General features: G+C 45.3%; 4 protein-coding genes and 1 long non-coding RNA gene across 6 annotated transcripts; 2 read left to right on the top strand and 3 right to left on the bottom strand.

The window, feature by feature from the left end:
• On the bottom strand, positions 1–1,298 carry LOC117632298. The gene is made up of 3 exons (XR_004586453.1): positions 637–1,298; positions 343–554; positions 1–87 (listed from the first exon to the last, which is right to left on the bottom strand). It is a non-coding gene; the product is annotated as an uncharacterized LOC117632298 (long non-coding RNA).
• Positions 1,299–2,866: 1,568 nt separating this feature from the next.
• Positions 2,867–6,223, top strand: LOC117631025 (zinc finger CCCH domain-containing protein 66). Its single transcript, XM_034363943.1, has 2 exons — positions 2,867–3,109; positions 3,736–6,223. Exon 2 carries the CDS (start codon positions 3,752–3,754, stop codon positions 5,837–5,839), a length of 2,088 nt encoding a protein of 695 aa, XP_034219834.1. The 5' UTR covers positions 2,867–3,109; positions 3,736–3,751; the 3' UTR covers positions 5,840–6,223.
• Positions 6,224–8,129: 1,906 nt separating this feature from the next.
• Positions 8,130–9,689, bottom strand: LOC117631832. Its single transcript, XM_034365150.1, has 2 exons — positions 8,650–9,689; positions 8,130–8,528 (listed from the first exon to the last, which is right to left on the bottom strand). Exons 1-2 carry the CDS (start codon positions 9,557–9,559, stop codon positions 8,200–8,202), a joined length of 1,239 nt encoding a protein of 412 aa, XP_034221041.1. The 5' UTR covers positions 9,560–9,689; the 3' UTR covers positions 8,130–8,199.
• A 553-nt stretch (positions 9,690–10,242) lies between these two features.
• On the bottom strand, positions 10,243–12,892 carry LOC117631112 (omega-3 fatty acid desaturase, chloroplastic-like). Of its 2 annotated transcripts, none has more exons than XM_034364065.1 (7): positions 12,523–12,892; positions 12,096–12,162; positions 11,910–12,002; positions 11,629–11,814; positions 11,266–11,346; positions 11,047–11,184; positions 10,243–10,950 (listed from the first exon to the last, which is right to left on the bottom strand). In XM_034364065.1, exons 1-7 carry the CDS (start codon positions 12,876–12,878, stop codon positions 10,756–10,758), a joined length of 1,116 nt encoding a protein of 371 aa, XP_034219956.1. In that variant the 5' UTR covers positions 12,879–12,892; the 3' UTR covers positions 10,243–10,755. The 2 variants fall into 2 exon arrangements, with proteins under 2 accessions (XP_034219956.1, XP_034219958.1); XM_034364067.1 differs by having other exon boundaries at positions 10,765–10,940.
• Positions 12,893–13,595: 703 nt separating this feature from the next.
• Positions 13,596–14,517, top strand: LOC117629761. Its single transcript, XM_034362358.1, has 3 exons — positions 13,596–13,849; positions 13,928–14,170; positions 14,272–14,517. The coding sequence occupies exons 1-3, from the start codon at positions 13,601–13,603 to the stop codon at positions 14,515–14,517; spliced, it is 738 nt and encodes a 245-aa protein (XP_034218249.1). The 5' UTR covers positions 13,596–13,600.
• Positions 14,518–20,925: the final 6,408 nt, after the last annotated feature.

Below are 20,925 nucleotides of genomic sequence, written 5' to 3'. Positions count from 1 at the left end.
GTTGGTGATGAAATAAGGGGATATGTAGCCCCTATCTAGCTTCATTCCCTCAACAACCTCCAACTCATTGTCCAATGTTTTCCCATCCTGCAGAAATTAACATAGTGTGAAGCTTACATGTTTTGGGTATCATTTGGGAATAAAAAACTAAAATAAAATTATTTGCCCTCCAATATATTTCTGTAAAAATTTCATAAGACCCATACATACCTCACTTTAAAACAACAATAAAAAGAAGCTGATATCATCCAGATTTCAGCCCTTGCAATACGGTAACTACACTAATATGCCTATGACAAATCTGCTGACTAGAAACAAACATAGGCAAATAAAGTCGCATACCCATCAGCACAGCCACTGTCCAGGTCGTGATGAGATACAAGCCAATAGACGACCACCACCAAATTGCTCTTCCAAATGTTGGTCAAGGGTGCAAATCTGTTGACACTTCTCCAACTTTCTTACTACATGGTTGTTCTTCTTCTCTCCAACTTTCTTACTACATGGTTGTTCTTCTTCACCTCCTCAGCGACGGCAACAGCAGCATCACCTTCCTATCAAACAAATAACACAAAATGTCATCAAAGACAGTAAAGTTCATTGCGCATTTGTGTGTCCAAAAGTAAAGTTCATTACCAGAAAAGCTCCTTTATTTCATTTTGCAGGCATCGTATTCTTGTTGATCAATAAAATCAGAGGACTTGAGCTGCTCCAGTAGGACTACTACTGACTCAATTCGCCCAAACAAGCAAGCACTATGAGATCCTCTTGGCAAAACTAGACAACCAATAACCATAACATCCAAACCCTGTCACGAGTAGTGACTCTCCAGATTGCATGTGCATTACAGGCCACTGCCCCCCTCCATCTCAGCATGCAGGGAAACTCAACCAATTCTTCCAGCACGTGTACTTTGTCATAGATAGCATCATCCTAGCAGACAGAATCTCATGTGACAATCAAGTTCCATTTTCCAATTTTTTTTTCCATTTTTCATTATATAGCTAGAGACAACGGGGCAGATCAGTATGCAGGTCCCACAATGGATGACTGGTCTTCGATGTTGATTGCTGCTTCAGAATCTGGCTTTCCTGGTTTGACCTCTTCATTGAGTGTAAGTTTTATCTTGGGTGACAACCTCTTGATTTCCTCTATTGTATAGATAAAAATCTTCCTTACCATGCTGCAGAACTCACTGCAACAAAAGTACATAGATTTTACGGGATGAATATTCAAAGGCATGAAGTTTAGATTCATTAACCTAATTACTTATGGCGGAAGTTCATAAATGGGATGGATACCCGAAATTTAAAATAATAAAAAAAAAGCTTCCTACCTGTGATGAGTACTGTATATCAAACACAAGGCTTGATTAATTACAATTCCAATGCAGACCTCATTCACAAAAGTTTGAAATTACCCATTATGAAATTAAACATTTGTGAAACATTTTGCATTGTCAGTTTTATCAGATTGAACTACACTTAGTGAAGAAACAATTTTTGTTTTAAAGTAAGAAAAACCAAAATCCAAAATTGGCCAAACCAGTAGCAAAATTAAGCTCCATATCCATCCCATCATCACAATTATCACAATGATAAAAATCAAGCATTACCCACCAAACAAAATCAAACCCAGTCCATAGCGTCAGAAATCCCCATTTGGATCCTCATTAGCTCACCCACCGTCATACCCCGCTTGGGCTTTCCAGGTCCCGACCTGGACCCACCGGACCCAAGACTCTTCTTGGAGCCCCAACCCGGCGATTTGAGACCCAATGCCTTCTTCATCTTGCCGGCAGCTACAGAAGTGAGGGATCTCTGCAACGCCAGCGAGCTGTTGAGCGAGTTGGCGTGCTGGGTCGGTGAGTCCAAGTGAGAAGAAGCGAAAGACGATGTGAAAGCCAGGGCCTTTCCGGTGGATGTGTGGTAGGCAGCGACGAAGATCTCAGTGGAGCAGACAATATTATCGATTACGACTCTGCAAAGCAAAAGAAGCTGTGGTCGGTGGAGAGAACAAAATTTCTGAAAATGTGATATGGGTGCAAGTGGACAATAAAAATGTATTTATATGTGACAGTTTTAAAATTTTTGGAAAGAGATGGTATTTTGACAAAAAATTATGAAATGGGTGGTATTTTGAGCTATTTCCCAAAATTTAATTTAATTTATAAAAAGGAATCTCATAAAAGAAAATTCTGAAAAATAAAGTAAACATAAATAGTTAAATTGTGGCAAAGATAATTCTGGAAAACCGGTAACAATAAATGAGAGCGCCCCACGTTGGTAGACTTTTTGGCCTTTTTATGACGTCATTAATCCTACTGGGAATTCAAATTTTTTTGCAGGCGAGACGAAAGCGAGGGTTCTAGAAAGCATCGAACCGCTCTCATTCGTCGATGCCTTCAAGAATTCTAGAGTGCGGAATGGGCAACAACATCAAACTCAGAACCGATAATCTCATAGCGCGCCTCCAAATACAACCACGACAGACAATCTTACGGGGATAAGACCGTTGAAAAATCAAACTCCACAATATTGACTAATCTCCATGTCCACTCATCTTCGTCATTTATGCATGTATTAGTGACGGCCAGTCAAAATAGCGTAATCCATTAGCGAATTAGTTCATTTTCCCCACAACGAACGGACGGTGGTGGTGCGTCCACGTCAGCCACCAAAGACAAAGACGCGTAAGGCGGTGAAAATCCGGAATCTGAATACATCACTGTGGTGAGGTCGGTTTCATCGGATCAAGGACACGCGGCCATCCGTTACTCGAAGGCTGTTAGATATTAAAAAACATCGGGACCCACGGAGAATTTAAAATTTAGAAAAAAAGATTTTTGTGTTTTGGGTTTTTCGGAAGAAAGAAAAGGAACGAAGACGAAGGAGGCAGAGGAGGTAGCTTTCGTAGGCTCTTCTTTTTGACTCAAAACCCATTAACACTTAAAAAGGAAGAAACGAAAAGTCTCTCTCTCTCTCTCTCTCTCTCTCTCTCTCTCTGTGTCTGCTAGAGCTTGGTCGTGTGGTTTAAAGAGGAGGAGTTGGGTTTTCTGAGCCACTTTGTGTTCTGCTCCTTCTATCATTTCTCTGTTGTGACTCGTGGGGTATGTGCCCCCGCTTTTATTTTCCTTTTTTCCTTTTGTCAATTTTAATTTTTGTGTGTTCTTTGTGTTTTATTGAATGTTTGAGTTTGAATTCCACTTGGGTTTTCTGTCTTCCGGAAGTTTGTTGAATTTTCTGTTTGGATATTGAGAAAGAGAATGGGAGTTTTTCAAAGATTGGTGTTTTAATGGGTTTGTTATTTGTTGGGACTTAAAAGTTGGAAGAAGGAGAAGAATTGTGTAGAGTTGAATTTGGATGGTAAGCCAGAAGGGTAGCTGTATATGGTGTTCTTGTCCCAGTTTCCTGGCAACCAAACAAGTGGGTGTGTTTGTTATGAGGGTTGTGTTTGTTGGGTTTGTAACAGATTTCTGTTTCAGTTTTGCTTGAAATTGGGTAACATATGTGTTGACATAAGGTTAAGAATGAAACCAAAGTTTGGATATTTGTGTTTTAATCTTATGCCTAGTACACCTTCTTGAGTCCCTCTTTATGAATTTTGTTTTATGCCTTTACATAATTTGAATTTTTACTCTTTCTTCAAGTTTCTTTTCCTTCATAAAGTGCCCATGCTTGCGATCTTTGTCAGAGGGTCTTTGAATTGATGTTATGCCCTCTTTTTTTTATATAGGAAGGGAGAGATTTCCATGTGCAGTGGTTCCAAGAGGAAACCTTCTTCCACTGACTTGATCATGGAGCGTGAGAAACAAGAAGGGATGCGGTATAGTTTTTCAATTTTGCTTGAATTATCGGCCTCCGATGATCTAGATGGGTTTAAAAGGGCTGTAGAAGAAGAGGGTCATGATGTTGATGAGGCAAGTTATTGGTATGGAAGGCTAATTGGCTCAAAGAAGATGGGGTTTGAAGAGAGGACACCGCTCATGATTGCCGCTATGTTTGGTAGCAAGAACGTGCTGAATTATATTCTCCAAACATGTCTTGTTGATGTTAATAGAGCCTGTGGTTCAGATAGAGCCACGGCTCTTCACTGTGCTGCTGCTGGTGGCTCACCTTCTTCAGCTGAGGTTGTCAAGCTCTTGCTTGCTACTTCTGCTGATGCAAGTTCTCTTGATGCTAATGGAAACCAAGCAGGTGACTTGATTGCACCTGCTTATAGTTCGACCTTCAATTCAAGGAAGAAAGCTTTGGAGGTAATGCTCAAGGGTGTTCCCAGTATAGATGAACCTTTTGACTTTTCGGAGCAAATGGTTTATGAAACAGAAGGGCAAGAACAGCAAGAGATTACAACTCCTCGTGCTTCGAAGGATGGAACAGAGAAGAAAGAGTATCCGATTGATCTTTCACTTCCAGACATCAAGAACGGAATTTATAGCACAGATGAGTTTAGAATGTATACTTTCAAGGTCAAGCCTTGCTCAAGGGCTTATTCACATGACTGGACAGAGTGCCCGTTTGTCCACCCAGGGGAAAACGCAAGGCGGCGTGATCCAAGGAAATATCATTATAGCTGTGTTCCTTGCCCGGAGTTCAGAAAGGGGGCCTGCAGGCAGGGAGATGCTTGTGAGTATGCACATGGTATTTTTGAATGTTGGCTTCACCCTGCCCAGTACCGCACCCGTATTTGCAAGGATGAGACTGGATGCACTAGAAGGGTCTGTTTCTTTGCTCACAAGCCAGAAGAACTCCGTCCCTTGTATGCTTCGACAGGTTCTGCTGTGCCGTCTCCGAGATCATTCTCAGCCAATGCTTCTTCTCTGGACATGGGTTCAATTAGCCCACTTTCCCTCAATTCTCCATCTATGTTAATTCCTCCTGCTTCAACTCCACCGATGACTCCGTCGGGAGCCTCTTCTCCTAGGAGTGGAAACATGTGGCAAAACCAGCCAAACATCGCACCTCCCATGTTGCAGCTTCCCGGTAGCAGGTTGAAATCTACCCTAAGTGCTAGAGATATGGATTTAGACATTGAAGTACTTAGTCTAGAAAGTCATCGCCGCAGGCAGCAGCGCTTGATAGATGAGATATCTGGTTCCCCATCCAGCTGGAACACTGGCTTATCTTCTCCTTCAGCCTTTGCTGCCTCCGGGAATCGAACGGGGGAGTTGAATAGGATAGGAGGAGTGAACCCTACTAACCTTGATGATATTTTTGGATCTCTAGATCCTGCAATTTTGCCTCAATATAATGGGCCAGCATCCCAGTTACATTCTCCAACTGGGATCCAGATGCGCCAAAACATGAACCTGCAGCCCCGTCCCAGCTACTCAGCCAGCCTCTCATCCTCTCCTGTGAGGGCTTCTCCATTGTTTGGAGCTGATGCATCTAGTGCAGCTGCTGTTTTTAGTTCAAGGTCAGCTGCATTTGCAAAGCGGAGTCAGAGCTTCATTGAGCGTAGTGCTGGCAACCGTAATCCGGGGTTTTCTTCACCTGCCGATTCTGGAACTTTAATGCCCTCAAACATTTCAGATTGGGGCTCTCCTGGTGGCAAATTAGACTGGGGTATGCAGGGGGAAGAGCTGAACAAGCTGAGGAAATCTGCTTCTTTTGGATTCCGAAGCTCAAATGCTCCAACCATGATGCCAGGAACTGCTGATGAGCCTGATGTATCTTGGGTTCAATCTCTTGTCAAGGATGCACCACCACCTTCCCAACTCGGGCAATTTGGTTTTGAGGATCAGCAGCTGCCGCAGTGCCACCCTAACAATGGAGGTCCAGAGATGCTCCCTGCTTGGGTGGAGCAGCTCTACTTGGAGCAGGAGCAGATGGTGGCTTAGTTCTAAGTTCAGTCCCAGGATTGCTCCTTCGTTAACCTTTAACGATATTAATTTTTGCCATTTTTTAAATTTTTATTGTATTCATCATAAGTAGGTTAAAGGAACTGGATAAGAGGGGAAATACCCGACGGAGAAAAAAGATAAGCCATGCAGGATGCAAGTTCTGCTCATACTGTTTCCTTTTAATTTATCTCGTCTTCATTGTAGTATCCATGTGAATCTCAAGCAGAAAGATGCTGGACTTGAGATGGCCTTTCACCTATGATATCATTAATTTAGATATTGTTGGTCGGTTGTATACCTTATATCATATGTATGGTCAGCTCGTAAACTCATGAATTTATTCATAAATAGATAATGTTCATACCAAGTTGGCCAACTTTATGTTCTCATGTTTGATTCTGCTGTGTACCTTTTACTAGTCAAGAGAAATATATGTCATTTTTCTTTTCATGTCTTGGAACCAATTGAAAATACAGTTCCTTACCCCAGCCCCTCCCAAAATCTTGTGCAATCAACAGTGCCCAGTTTGAAACTTTTCTGCTTTCAAATTCCTATACTTTTTCCATCTGTGGTTGCTGCCATAGGGTTTCTTGTCTTTTCTGAAATCTGCATATTACTTTCGGCTTTCCAAAGGCGAATCTCAGTGGTTCTGTCAATTGGTGATATTTGTTGAGCACAAACAGAAAAAGGCAAACCTACTTGCTCTACTTTTTTGGTCCTTGAATCTAACTTTAGTAGTTGGGCAATTGTTAGTGGTATGAGCACTGGAAAAAGGAAGGATAGTAGTGGCTTAGTCCCAACAGCCAGAGATGCCTTGGCCCATAAGTATAGGTGGCGATTTATGATACGATAAGATGACATTCGATTTGAACACTTCACAAATAAGGGAGTTTCTATTATAACCCCTTATTCTAGTCACTCTGCACAAATATGGACCCCATGGATGCACGTTTAGCACAATAAACACTGCTAAACTAATATTATGATAATAAAATGCTAATCTTTCTCATTCTTTTTATGATTACTATGAGTTATTGTATTATTACATTATTATTTTTGTATCATGTTGCTTATCCTGCTTATCGATCAAACAAGATGTTGACACGAACACTATACGACTACAAATGAATCAACCCAAATACGACCCATTGCCACCCATTAACCTGTGTGTTCACACGAACACTACACGATTATAAATGAATCAAACCAAACACGACCCATTGCCACCCATGAGTTTCTACTCTACCTCTAAAGCAATTTGAGATTCATCAGTCCTACCCCACTGAAAACACATTGGAACTTTATCCCGGGCAATGCCCATGACTGCCCCATCCAGTCCAGTCTGGACTGTACAGATGGTTGAGTGTAGATGGGCAGCATTCCCTTTTATTTTAAAACATCACAAACAAGTAACCTAAAATTGAGGTTGAACTGCCTACTTTGTTACTAGTCAATAACCTCCTTTAATAAAAGGAAGAGGAACAACCAACTTTTAAACTACATGAGCTGGTGGTGGTGACATGTATGTGATTTCTACAGGTTCAAATTTTCAACCAAGAAAGCATTTTTTTTCCTACCCTAAAAAGGCCCCTCCTCAAATTGTTCTTTTACCCTAGTGCACCAATTCTATATCCACATGGGTTTGCCTAAAAAACTTGACCAAGCATTTTAAATGAAAAATTGTTGCCTGAATTGATTGACTAGGACCAGCCTCCATTGCATTGCAGATGTTCCTCTGCTGGTAGAGAGGATAAGGATTAAGCACCTTTTTATAATGGCAAGTTTGAATGTTGAATATGCAGTTTACAAAGGGGAGGGAGACTAACCAAAAAGCAAAGTTGAGCAGAAAGAGTGGGAGCTAGTGCTTTTTTATAAGGAGAATACTTCCCTCCTTATCATGTAGTATGAACTTTTATATTCCTGTTAATAACAGTGTGACGTGTGTGCAAAATTTTTTCCTATGAATTATTTTTGCATATGTGAAATTATGATTTGTAGGAAAGAGGAGTATCTCCTTATAAAAAAAGGAAGCATTATCTTTTTTATAATGTCATGACTTTCAATCATGGTTGTGTCCATAACTTGATTAAAATAATCTCAGAAAGTCATTGGTTTGAAGTTTGAGCTCTAACTCTTTTGATGACAAAGAGTTGAGTGGCAAAGTCAGAATTAAGTTGTTGTGCGGAGTTTTGAATCACATTATAATATTCTTGTTTTGGCAAAAGAATCACATTATAATATTGAATTTACAGAAGAAAAAAAAAGTAGATTGCCTTGGCACAGTAAAAGGGGTAGAATAATTTTGTTAGTTTGGTTTAATTTTATTGTAATGCCAAAGTTACAAAGGTTTGTAAATCTTACAGGTTTTGAATTTTCAAGGGTAAGTCAGCAAATTGATCTACCAGCTCGTCTAATAATTGACCAAGAATTTGAGACTCAAAATCTGCACCAATGCCTGCAGAACCTGCTTGGTTCCAACTGCCTTTGTTGTGTATGATCCAATTTGAACTAACCAATTCATCTTCAACCAGCCTACAAATTTCCCCACACATCTCAATGTGCTTTCCACTGTGAAACTCTTTCTTCCTTGATCCGAGACATTTGTCTTCTCTTGCCTTTGTTCTTCTTGCATCACCAATTAAACCATTGTCTTTACATGGACAAGGCAAGCCTGAATCTTCTTGATCTGGTGTGCAACATTTTAAGTAATTTAAAATTTAAAGCCATGCTATAATTGGTGACTGTATGAAACAACTATTTCAAGCTTAAGTTTGAAAGATGGTGTGTACAAAATTGAGGAGACAAACCTGAGGTAGGAGCTTCTGGATCAACGAGAAATTGACCACAATCAAGAACCGAAACTGGGCTTAAATCTTCTGAACTGCACTCAGATTCTACATTCTTAAGAACATCACAGATTGTAGGAATTGAAGCACTTTTTGAATCTTTAACTATACCATTAATATTGCCAACTTTGTTACTGGGATTATCAGAGCTACTTCTACTTCTGAGAATCTCCCTCCCATTCAAATCCTTCAAAACCCTTCTGCTCTTTCCTTCTTGAACTTGCTTCTTTTTCTTATCTGCCTCTCTTTCTGTTATGGTTTCATTGCTTTTGCTCTTCCCTGCTCTTTTCTGCTTCCCTTCTCTACAACCCATTTCGCTTTTCCTCCCTTTTGATCTCATTTCCTTGACTTTGCTCTCATTCTCAAAGCTGAGAATAAAGAACTCCTCGTTTTCAAGCTCAAGAAATGTTGGCATCTCTCGAAACGACTGCGTCGACTTGACCTTGCGATGTTGTGCCTGCATTGGATCATCACCACCTCCAGAAAACCGGTCCACAGAATTCATGGATTTGCTACGTGAAATTGAGTTAAGGGTTGACTGGCCGTTGACCAAGTTGACATCTGGAATTGACTCCAACCCCATCAGCCTTGCCACTAGGCTTGGAGTGGCAGCACTCTCTGTTTTCTCCATGGACTTGAAATCCTGATCCTTGTAAGACTCCGCAGAATTGGCTGCTTGTTCTTCTTCTTCTGTGATATGATCAGAAGGGTATGTGGGGAAGCTGCCATAGCAGAGAATTCTGCGGAAAATGCCAGCAAGGCATCCTGCAGCAGCGCCTTTTGAATTGCACATAGCTGCATCAAAAGCAGTGGAGGTTGATGATAATGAGGAACATGAAGAAAAAGAAGGGGAAGAGCTTGGCAACTTCATGTTTGAAATTGAGCTGATAAGTAGCAAAGGGAAGTAGAAGAAACAAACACAGTGAGTAAGTAAGTGATTTGAGTTGAGTTGGGTTTAGTGGAGTTTCAACTTTCAAGTTGGAACAGAGAAAGTGAAAAAACAAAGAATGAATAGTTGTCGAGAAAGGAAAAAAAAGCTGAAAAAAGGAGAGATTCAAATTTGTTTTGTAGTAGCAAACTGCAAAAGTGTGGTAATGCTAATGACAGAGTAAGTGAGTGAGAGAGAAGTGGCGGGCTCTGCATTTGAATATTGGATTGTTTGGGAACATGTTACCACGCGGATTGTAAAGTCAATTTTGTACAATATGCTGTCTCCTTATGGATATTTGGTCACATTCTTAGATAAATTATTGTATATTGTGAAATGTTACTAATTCACGTATACGTTAAGTTCATATCTTATATATATATATATATATAATTTATAATGTCATGGTGCGAACTCATGATTACTGGATGAAGACAAAACTCCTTACTACTACACTAATAGGGCACCGACAATTTCTCTACAAAATATTAATATAAATATATATATTATAACGTATGTGACAATGTCAAGGGATTAGTATTGGGTGGTCTAGACACTGCAGTTATTTTGTAATTACTATTTAGGCATGAGGCAAGAGGAGGAGAATTGTGTGGCCAGTTGCTTAATTGAGAAACAGTTTTTGGGATCTGCAGCCCAAGAAGATGACGACCTTTCACTGGTTTGTTCAAACAGGGTCAGCTTTTAGGGGCTAAAAGAAAAGAAAACATTACAGTTTTGGGCCTGATGGTTAATGCAGTGTTCCCCCGACCGGCCCTTCTGTCTTGTGTTTCCTCTTCAACTTTGGTCACATTCCCATCACAATCAATCAGAAGCCATGGCCCATTGCATTGTAGCTACCTTACAGAACAAGCAAGCAAGGCTATGACTTTCTGCATACAATTTGGAGGCTTGCCAAATGATGTTTTAGATTATTCTTTTCCTTGTGTGTTGTTCATTTCTTCTTCTATAGAAATATATGGCCAAAACTCATTCAACCGAGCCTTTATGGTATTCAGATGGCTTGATATGTGTGGGTTTCAGTTTCAGAACAAATACACAAAATTAGAGGAATTGTAAATTTTATAATAAACTAAAAAAATCTCTTGATCACAATTCACAACAATTTTAACTCCGAAAGATTACGAAGACTTCATATTCTCATAAAATCTAAGACGTTTTGAATCAGTCTGATAATACACAATATCTCCCGTGTCACTGACATAGTGATCCTCTTTCATACTTGCAATTAAAATCTTCGCCAAGTGAAATGAAATTGGGCCTGATTTTTCTGGCTCGCGATAATATTTCCCAAGAACATGCTTAGCTGCATTTGTCTGCAATATAATTATTCAAGCATGCAAATATTTAAAATCAATGGTTCAAAACCAACAAATGAATAAACCAATTTGCTCAAGTAATGGAGAACATACTGCTTCTACTAGGTGATAGTGTGGGATTTGAGGGAATAGGTGATGTGTAACATGGGTTCCAATATCATGGTGAATTTTATTAAACCATCCGTAATCGCGATCAATAGTTGTAAGTCCGCCTCTTAGGTAACTCCATTCCTGAAAAAACAACATCGTTTTGTACATAAGCACAATGCAAAACACGTTTCTTTTCTTGAAGTACAAACAAAAAAAATTTACCTTGCCACGGTACCAAGGGAGTTTCGTCTCATAACCATGGTGATACAAGTATGTGACAATGTCCAACCACATAACAAAAATCTGTAAAAATTAGAGCATGATCAAAAGACACAAATATATAACAAAAACAATTTGGATTAGATAGTACTAGTTAACAAAAAAGGATCAACCCAGCAAAGGACCCACTAATGTAGTAGTTTGGAGTATTTACTCTCTCAGGCAAGGTCCTGAATTCGAGTCCTAGCATCCGTGTAGTGTGTGTGAGTTTAGTATGCTATCGCCTCTCTCAATAGAAAAGGTTCTCAGAAAAAAAAGAAAAAAAAAAAAAGAAAAAAAAGAAGAAGGATCAACCCAATTACTTACCCAATAAGGAACAAAGTATAATTTGAGCATTTGGATAGGACCAAACACAATGGACAAATGGAAAAGAAAAGCAGCCATAATAATCCAACAAACAGTTGATGTTATAACATAACTTGTTTCGTTAGGAGAGAACAGGTCGCTGCTAGGATGGAAGTGAGTGCCTTCTTTACCAGGAGTTCTATACCACCTCAGTTACACAAAGCAAAAGCAAAAATTAGAAGCTAATTAATTACACAATCAGAAGCTCAATCTGTATGATTAATTGAATTAAGAAGTCCAACCAGATAGAGAGGGAAAGAAAAGAATGGAAAAGGCACTGTGAATCTCAGCGTTTTGGTGCTGCTAGGCAAGCTTTTGTACAAAGACTCTGTCATCTAAAACAAACAAACCCAAGTTAAGGAAATGCAAAATTGAATATCAAATACAAAGCATTATAATATAACTGAGATAATAAGAGAAACACTTACTGGAACCCAAGACTCATCATTCTCAACATGTCCATGGTTCTGATGGTGTGTTTTATGGCTGATTCTCCTGTAAGTATAAATTGTGATGTTAATAGTTATCAAGAAATTATTGTGCACAAGTACCAATTTATGGTATATGATTCATATTTTGTCGATAGAACGTGGATATTTTTTCCGAATACAAGCGATAGTTTAAGCTACGAGGGGAGGGGGATTTATCACACACACAAACTACCAAAGTGCCAAAGGAGTTAGAATATGAGACGGTTGGTGTGTAAGTCGAGACCCTTTTCTATTAGGCTAGTTGATAATGGTAATTGATACCAACCAATACTCCCCTATCTATAATAGAACTATTTAAACCACATTTACAATGCTTGTATGAAGCTTAGGGTACAAGAATTTAAAGAAATATGGAGGAACCCACCAGCCATGAAAAGGAACAAGAATTGCAGAATGCAAAATATGCCCCACAAAACTATTGAGCCAGCGAGAGTCTGAGAAGCTTCCATGGCCACAATCATGTCCAATAACAAATACAGCCCAAAACATGGTGCCTTGGGCAGCCCAATAGAATGGCCAAACATACCAAGTGCTTGAGTATTTGGCTATGGCTGCCAGCGCGAAAATGACAAAAATATCCCTAACAGCATAACTCAAAGACCTCCATGGATTTTTAACCCAACAGTGTTTGGGAATTGCATCCCTAATCTCAGCAATCTTAAATGGTGGAGGAGCACTTGGGTCAAAATCAGCTTGGCCTCTGGTCACATTAGTCTCCATATCTGTGTAATCAACTAAATGTGTTGATGCGAAAAAGTGGTTGGACACGTGGTTCGCCCAACTTAGTGATATTGCGTCTTCGGAAGGTAGTTAGTCTTCGGAAGATCAAGTTCCTGCAAAAGGGAACGTTCGGTAAGACCTTGGGGGGACCGGTGTGGTACCGGCCGAAGGCTCTCCGATGCTTAAGTAAGTACGGATTTAGTAAAGATTAGACTACAGATCAAGCGGTAGCGTACCGTTTTGTGATTCTGTCCTCCTTTTTGGGAATAGGGTTATCCTTATATAGGCCTTGGGAGGCGTGCTTATATCCATTTTTCCGATGTGGGACTGCAGGGGCTGATCGTGAGCATGACACGTGTCCCAGGGCAAAAGTAGCAAGATGTATAGGATTCGGTAGGGTACATGCCGAAGGGCGGGCAGTGATGCTGAATCCGTCCACGTGTTAGGCGGTCATTGGTCGTTAAATTATGGTATAAACAGTAGTCCCCCAAGTTCTCTGCCGAAGGTTCTTCGGAAGGGAATTTGGTTCAGTAGGCGATTCGTAGTTGCCCTGCCGTTCGGCAATTTCGTTTGGGGGAGGTCCCCCTGGGACCCGATGGGTCCTCTCGGAGCGTCTGCGGCAGTTGGCCTCTGAGCCCGCTGTCAGGCCGACTGCCGAGGTGGAGGCGCCGAGGCTGTCGGCTGCCGACGCCGCGGCTTCAAGGGCGGCAGGTAAGCGACCGATGACGGTCGATTTGGAGGCTTCGCCAGTTTCCAAACGGAGCCGTCCTTCGGAGGCTCCAAGGGCCGTCTTTGCAGCGGAGGACGAGGACGGGCCTACCGAGGCCGTCACCATCGCCTGTCCCTCGAAGACAGTGCAATTTGTCAACCACATGATCCTCGGATCCCAAATGGAGCTGCCAGAGGTTGACGAGTTGCCGAAGAAGCTTCTTCGGGAGCAGGCTGGCCGTGCCTTCCGATTGCAGGCAGCGGTAAGAATCTCACTTTCGGCCTTGCCATTCCTTCTTTTTTACCGATGTAGGCTTTCTGACTGTTTTATTTGTGTGCAGGCGTCCATGGAGATGTGGCTCTGCGCCAAGCGAGCCATCTCCGCTGCTGAAAAGGCGAAGAGGGCTTACGATGACGGCAGGGCTAAAGTCGCCGAAGCTGGCAAGGCTATTCAGGCCCACGCCCAGCTACTAAGGGAGAAAGAGGCTGCCGAACGGCGGGCCCTTGCTTCGGAAGCGATGGCGGGCGAGGCGCGGGCAGAGCTGGAGGCTGTGCGGGCGGCTCTGGAGGCAGCGCGGGCGCTCGTGATGCCGAGGCCGTTTCTGAGGCCATACAGGACGCCATGCAAGAGTCCGAGCGGAACAAAGCTGCGGAGGTAGAGGCTGCCGTGCAAACGGCAATCCAGGGATATCGTTCGTCGGGGGAGTTCGCTGCCCTGCTGGACGGGGGAGTCGGCTCCGAGATGGTGGGTATGTTGTACCGATTCAAACGGTACAACCCTGGCCAGAAGCTGAACCTCAACTTCGCCGCCGATCCCCCTCCCCTTCCCGAAGGAATTACTGAAGAGATGATCGAAGAATACGAAGGGGAGGACGCCGCCGAGGCTCCTGGGACTGCCGACGCCGCCGCCGGTGACGAAGCCGCTGCCTGAGGGCTTGTATCTGCACCTTTGTAATAGCTTAGTTTTTATTTTCTGTTTGTTCAGAACACATTGGTGCCGAGGGCACCGCTTAATTTTATCATAAGTTTTTATTCAATTGCCAAGTGTTTGTTTATTTATATCATATGATAATTGCCGTGGGCTAATTGCCGATTGAATTTTCTTACTACCGTAGGTTAATAAGAAGTCAAAAGCCAAGTCCCAAAGGGTTCTGTAGTGTAAAAATTTGAAGTCATTCGGTGCCGTAGGCAGTACAGAATACCGTAGGACGTTAACATTTAATTGCCGTGGGCAAAAGATAATTATAGGGAGGCTAAAATAATAGTGCCGAGGGCTTTCTATTAATTCCAGTAGAACGAATACATCGAGTAATTACAGTTCCGACCTGCCGTAGGCTAGGTCACTTGTAGTAGTACTTGAGGTGTTCTACGTTCCAAGGATGGCCGAGGGCCTTGCCGTTGGAGCCTCGCAATCGGTAGGTTCCCGAGCGAAGGATGCCGATGATTTCATAAGGTCCTTCCCAGGAAGGTCCGAGGGTTCCTTCCGTGGTATCCTTCGTTGCAAGCGATACCTTGCGCATGACCCAGTCCCCGATTCGGAAAGAGCGGGGTCGGACCCTAGAGTCGTAATACCGAGACACACGCTGCTTGTAGGCTTCATTCCGAAGGTTGGCCTGTGCTCGGTGTTCCTCGAGCAGGTCAAGGCTAAGAGACATTGCCTCCTCGTTCTGCTTGGGCGCGAAGGTTTCCGTTCGGTAGGAAGGCTCGCCGATTTCCACAGGCACCACCGCTTCCGAACCAAAGGCCAAGGAAAAAGGGGTTTCTCCTGTGGACGTTCGGTAGGACGTCCGAATGGCCCAAAGTGCCTCTGGAAGCTTTTCCGGCCAGGCTCCTTTGGCCTTGTCTAGCTGCCGTTTCAGTAGTTTCTTCACTATTTTGTTTATTGCTTCAACCTGACCGTTCGACTGGGGATGGGCGGGCGATGCGAAAAACAAGTTGATCTTCAAACGGGTGCAAAATTGCCGGAAGAGTTCCGAATCAAATTGCCTGCCGTTATCGGTGATGATTGCATACGGGATACCGAATCGGCAGCAAATGTGAGTCCAGACGAAATCTTCAATCTTTGCTGCCGTTATGGTTGCAAGAGGTTCGGCTTCAACCCATTTGGTGAAGTAGTCAACGGCAACCACTGCATATTTTACCTGCCCCTTGCCTTGCGGCATTGGGCCAATCAGGTCCAGTCCCCATTGTGCGAAAGGCCAAGGACTTATAATCGGTGTGAGAGGTTCAGCAGGGATATGTGGCACGTTACCGAAGCGTTGGCATTTGTCGCACTTCCTCACCAGTGTATTGGCGTCCTGATGCATGGTTGGCCAAAAGTATCCCTGCCGAAAGACTTTGTAGGCGAGGGATCGGGACCCGGAATGGTCGCCACATACACCGTTGTGAATTTCCCGAAGGACATAGTCCCCATGTTCTGCCGTGAGACATTTCAGATACGGGGTGGTGTAGCCACGTTTGTAGAGAACATCGTTGATGACTGTGTATCTTGCTGATCGGTATTTCAGCTTCCGGGCCTGGGCTTTATCCTCAGGAAGGGTGCCGTTCGTCAGGTATAAGTAGATGGGGGACATCCATGTATCCTCATACCGTACGGCACACGCTTCGGTGGCTACCGTGCTCGGCTGGGCAAGGATCTCCACTGGCACCTTTCTTCCGACTTTGTCGTTTATCGCCGAAGCGAGTCTTGCCAAAGCATCGGCATGGCTGTTTTCGCCTCTGGGGATCTGTTTGATCTCGTATGCTTGGAAACTTCGGAGTAGCCGATGGGCGGTTGAAAGGTAGGCGTACATGGAGGCATCCTTGGCGGCGAAGTCTGCCGTTACCTGGTTCACAATGAGCTGGGAGTCGCTGTGAATTCGGACTTGCTTTGCATTCATGCTCTTGGCTAACCGAAGGCCGGCCAAGAGTGCCTCATATTCCGCTTCGTTGTTGGAGGTCCGGAAGTCGAATCGGAGGGCGTACTCGATCTTCAGTCCGTCCGGTGTCGTCAGTACCAAGCCTGCTCCGCACCCTTGCTGGTTTGCCGAGCCGTCGACGTGCAAACCCCATATGGGAGTTGTGGTGTCAAACCGTTCGGTGTCCATTGCGTCCGGCAGAGCGATCCCGGTAACTGCCTCGGGCGTCGGCTGTGCCGTTGATGGGGTGAGCTCGGAGATGAAATCGGCAACAGCCTGGCCTTTTTCGGCTGGCCTCGGGACGAACTGTATGTCGAATTCTCCAAGTTCGATTGCCCATTTGATCAATCGGCCAGAAATTTCTGGTTTCTGGAGCACTTGCCGGAGCGGTTGGTTGGTCAAGACTTTGATTCCATGCGCCTGGAAGTACGGCCGAAGTCTTCGTGCCGAGACAACAAGGGCTAGAGCCAGCTGCTCTAGTGGGGGATACCGAAGTTCCGCACTTTGGAGTGCCTTGCTGACATAGAAAATTGGTAGTTCTGCCTTCTCCGGTTTTCGAATTAATACAGAGCTGACGGCAGTTCCTGATACCGAAAGGTATAGGTAGAGAATTTCTCCAGGCAGCGGTTTTGATAACAGGGGGGCTTTGCTCATGTAGTTCTTCAGGGCTTGAAATGCGTTATCGCATTCGGCAGTCCATGTGATATCCCGTTTGCCCCCTTTCAAGGCTTTGAAGAACGGTACACATTTATCGGTAGCCTTCGATATGAAGCGGGTCAGGGCGGCCACGCGTCCGGTAAGGCTCTGGATGTCCTTCATCGTCCTCGGCCTCTCCATATCGATAATTGCCTTTATTTTTTCGGGATTTGCTTCGATACCCCTCTGACTGATCATGAATCCGAGGAATTTCCCGGAAGATACACCGAAGGCGCATTTCTTCGGGTTCAGTCTCATCCGGTAATTTTTCAGTATGCCGAACATGATCGATAAGTTCTGCAGGTGGTCTTCGGCGGTTCTGCTTTTTACCAGCATGTCGTCAACGTAAACCTCCATGATGTTGCCGATGTAACCGGCGAAGATTTTGTTGACGAGCCTTTGATAAGTTGCCCCAGCGTTCTTCAAGCCGAACGGCATGACATTATAGCAGTACAGCCCTTTGTCCGTTATGAACGCGGTGTGTTCGCTATCGGGAGGGTGCATGAATATCTGATTGTAGCCGGAATAGGCATCCATAAAGCTCAGCAGTTCGTGGCCAGCAGTGGCGTCCACGAGCTGGTCTATCCGTGGTAACGGAAAGCTGTCCTTCGGGCAAGCCTTGTTCAGGTCGGTATAGTCTTGGCACATTCGCCACCCGCCCGTGGACTTTCTTACCATGACGGAATTTGCCAACCATACCGGATACGTTGCCTCCCGGATGAAGCCGATGGTCTGAAGTTTTTCAACTTCGGTGCGCATCGCCTCATACCGTTCGGCGTCGTATGAACGGCGCTTCTGCCTTATGGGCTTATAAGCGGGGGAAATGGTAAGTTTATGGCTGATGACGTCCGGGGCGACGCCGGGCATGTCCTCGTAAGACCACGCGAATACTTCCGAATGGTGCCGCAAGAATTCTATGAATTGCGTTCGGAGGTTCGCAGTGAGTCTTGTGCCGATCCGGACTTGTCGATCGGGTTGCTCATCACTCAAGGTTATGGTCTCCAGTTCCTCGGCGGGTTGCGTGTGAATGGTGGGCGATTCATCTCGGGGATCGTCAACCGGTCCCGTACCGCTCGGCAACCCTTGCACAGTCATGGTCTCGTCGGGGAGTTTGAACGAGGTCGCCTTGAGGGCCGTAGCGTAGCAAGTCCGCGCACTCAATTGATTTCCCCGGATTGCCCCCGTGCCGTTCGGGGTTGGGAACTTCATCAACAGCATGTGAGGTGAAAGGTGCGCCTTGATCTTCGTCAGTGCCGTTCGGCCAACGATGACGTTGTATGCCGTCGGGCAATCGACGATGAGGAATTGATCGTACGTCGTCGCCCTTCTCGGCGAAGTGCCGAATGTAATCGGCAGCCTGACACTACCGATGGGCTGGACCAGTCTCCAGAGAAGCTCAACAGCGGCGTCAACTGCCGATCGACTTGGTTGTCGCTGATTCCCATTTCTCTGAAAGCTTCAGCGAAGATCACGCTCACGGAACTCCCAGTATCGATCAGCACTCGCCCTACATCATAATCGGCAATCTCGGCTCGGATGATCATCGGGTCGTCGTGGGGATAGAGGATTCCCTCTTCTTCCTCTTGGCAAAATGTGATCGGCTCCCAATTCACTTTGGGTACTTCCTGGTGCCGATTCACCTCTATTCCGAGCACCTGAGGAAACTGTGCGGCACGCACATACTGTTTCATAGAACGGTGGCTCATGCCCGCAACGGTAGGGCCACCGCTGATAGTGCTTATCATGTTTATCTGCCGAGTGGGGTTCGGCACCGGCGCCGTTGGCTGCCGGGCGATATACTGATCCAGTTTCCCCTCTCGGATCAGCCGTTCCACGATCTTCCGTAGGCTTATGCAATCTTCGGTATTGTGGCTGTTGTGCTGATGGTATCGGCAGAATTTACCGGTGTCCCGGTTGTCTTGCCGATTGGGTCTACGCTGATTCGGTTTTGGGATGATTTCTTGTTCATTCATCAAGACAGCCTCATAGGTGGTATTCAGCAGGGTGAAAACTTCGACGCCGTGGTCGCGATTGGGTAGGGGTCCTCGGTTGTCGTTGCGACCATACCGTCCTTTCCCTTTCTTCGGCTGATCTCTTCGATCGGCACGGTTGTCTTTCCGCTTATGGTCTGCCGAATATGAGTCGACCCTCTCGTAGGACGTTGGTTTTGCCGGGTAAACATTTGGCTCCGCATCCTCTCTGCGTGCCGAAGCGCTGGGTTTTGAGTTGAAGTACTCGGCCTTGGCGTGCACCGCCGCCTGCTTCATCAGCTCATCATACGTGCGCCAGTTGCTGCTGTGTACTAGGTATCGGAAATGCGAGGACCGAAGGCCACTCTTGAAGGCGCCGTAGGCTGCCCTGTCATCTGTTTCCGGACACCTTGAGTACTCGTGACTGAAACGCGCCGCATACTCTCTCAGTGGCTCGTCTTCTCTCTGCCGAATCGTGTACAGGTCATCGGCGGAGTACAGACGGTCCGTTTGGATCATGAAGTGGTTGAGGAAAATTTGCTTCAACTCGTCGAAAGAATCGACCGTTTCTTGTTCCAATCGGTAGAACCAGTTCAGGGCTACTTCGGTAAGAGAAGACGGGAATAGCAGACACTGCCCCTCGTCGCTCAGACCCTTGCATCCGATGGCGGACTGAAAAGAATGAAGGTGGGTCAAGGGATCTTCGGTACCGGTGTAGAATGGTATGCGCAGCGGCTGTACCTCCCGGTCCTGCCGAGAGCGTCGGATGCGTCTCGTGAACGGCCCGGGCCGAAGCTTTCCCCACTCGGGTTCCTGGGAGCGAGCCTTGTCGTTTTCCATTTTCTGGACCTTCTGAAAGAGGAGTCGGACAACAGGGTCTCGGCTCGGAATTTCTTCGGCCCCATAATCTTTCGAGCGCCTCCTCGGGCTCACGGAATTACCCTCCGAGTATCGTGGTGTTTCCGAACGGTAGGTGGAAGTCTGCGTATTGGAATGTATGTACTCGGAAGCCGACTCTTCCGGGGTTTCCAGTCCCCTGATCCTCCGAATAGGCGACTTACTTCCTTGGGCGTTCAGCCGGGACTCCCTAAGCCGAGCGTCTACTCTGATCGGAGATCTCTGTCTCTCTGCCTCCCGATCGTTAAGTCGGTGTCGGCAATCGGTATAGACCTTCTTCGGGACGTGCGGTTGGTCCCTCGGCGTCGGCACCACCAGCTGTTTGGAGGGCGCGGGCGTTGCCCTTGCTGCCCTTCGGTGCCTCCTCCTGTGGGGGGTTTGTAAGCTCTCGGAAGATTGAGTTGGCTGGATGTTCTGCGTAGGCTGCTGGTACAGCAGCTGCTGAGTTTCGTCCACCTTGGACGACAGAAGGTTGTTGTGTTCCTGAAGCCTAGCCATGTCCTTTCGCAGGGACGCGATTTGGACCATTAGCTCGGCTTCAGCGGGTGTTTGGGTTGAGGGGGCGTTCCCGAAGGGAGTGCATGGGGGTAGCGCTGGGCTAACTCCAGCCTGCCTTCCGAACGGCACCCCTTCCTCCGATGGGAAAGTGGGTACTGGAGTGGTCCCCATGTGTATAGGGAATAGTGTGAATTATTTTTGTTCGATTCCCACAGACGGCGCCAAACTGTTGATGCGAAAAAGTGGTTTATCCACGTGGCTCGCCCAACTTAGTGATATGATGTCTTCGGAAGGGAGTTAGTCTTCAGAAGATCGAGGTCCTGCAAAAGGACACGTTCGGTAAGACCTTGGGGTACCGGTGTGGTACCGGCCGAAGGCTCT

The sequence above is a fragment of the Prunus dulcis genome, chromosome 6, assembly GCF_902201215.1.
Source record: "Prunus dulcis chromosome 6, ALMONDv2, whole genome shotgun sequence".
In the NCBI taxonomy this organism is placed as follows: Eukaryota; Viridiplantae; Streptophyta; class Magnoliopsida; order Rosales; family Rosaceae; genus Prunus; species Prunus dulcis.
This window is presented reverse-complemented; position numbering and strand designations above follow the sequence as displayed.

Excerpts from the sequence above, each read along its gene's own strand:
- LOC117631025 (XM_034363943.1), top strand. The coding sequence starts at position 3,752 with ATGTGCAGTGGTTCCAAGAGGAAACCTTCTTCCACTGACTTGATCATG.
- LOC117631832 (XM_034365150.1), bottom strand. The coding sequence starts at position 9,559 with ATGAAGTTGCCAAGCTCTTCCCCTTCTTTTTCTTCATGTTCCTCATTA. Across the intron at positions 8,529-8,649 it reads TCCAGAAGCTCCTACCTCAG|ATCAAGAAGATTCAGGCTTG; the intron begins GTTTGTCTCCTC and ends GTTGCACACCAG.
- LOC117631112 (XM_034364065.1), bottom strand. The coding sequence starts at position 12,878 with ATGGAGACTAATGTGACCAGAGGCCAAGCTGATTTTGACCCAAGTGCT. Across the intron at positions 12,003-12,095 it reads ATGATGAGTCTTGGGTTCCA|ATGACAGAGTCTTTGTACAA; the intron begins GTAAGTGTTTCT and ends TGTTTGTTTTAG. Across the intron at positions 11,347-11,628 it reads TATACTTTGTTCCTTATTGG|ATTTTTGTTATGTGGTTGGA; the intron begins GTAAGTAATTGG and ends TAATTTTTACAG.
- LOC117629761 (XM_034362358.1), top strand. The coding sequence starts at position 13,601 with ATGACGGTCGATTTGGAGGCTTCGCCAGTTTCCAAACGGAGCCGTCCT. Across the intron at positions 13,850-13,927 it reads CCTTCCGATTGCAGGCAGCG|GCGTCCATGGAGATGTGGCT; the intron begins GTAAGAATCTCA and ends ATTTGTGTGCAG. Across the intron at positions 14,171-14,271 it reads TGGAGGCAGCGCGGGCGCTC|GGATATCGTTCGTCGGGGGA; the intron begins GTGATGCCGAGG and ends ACGGCAATCCAG.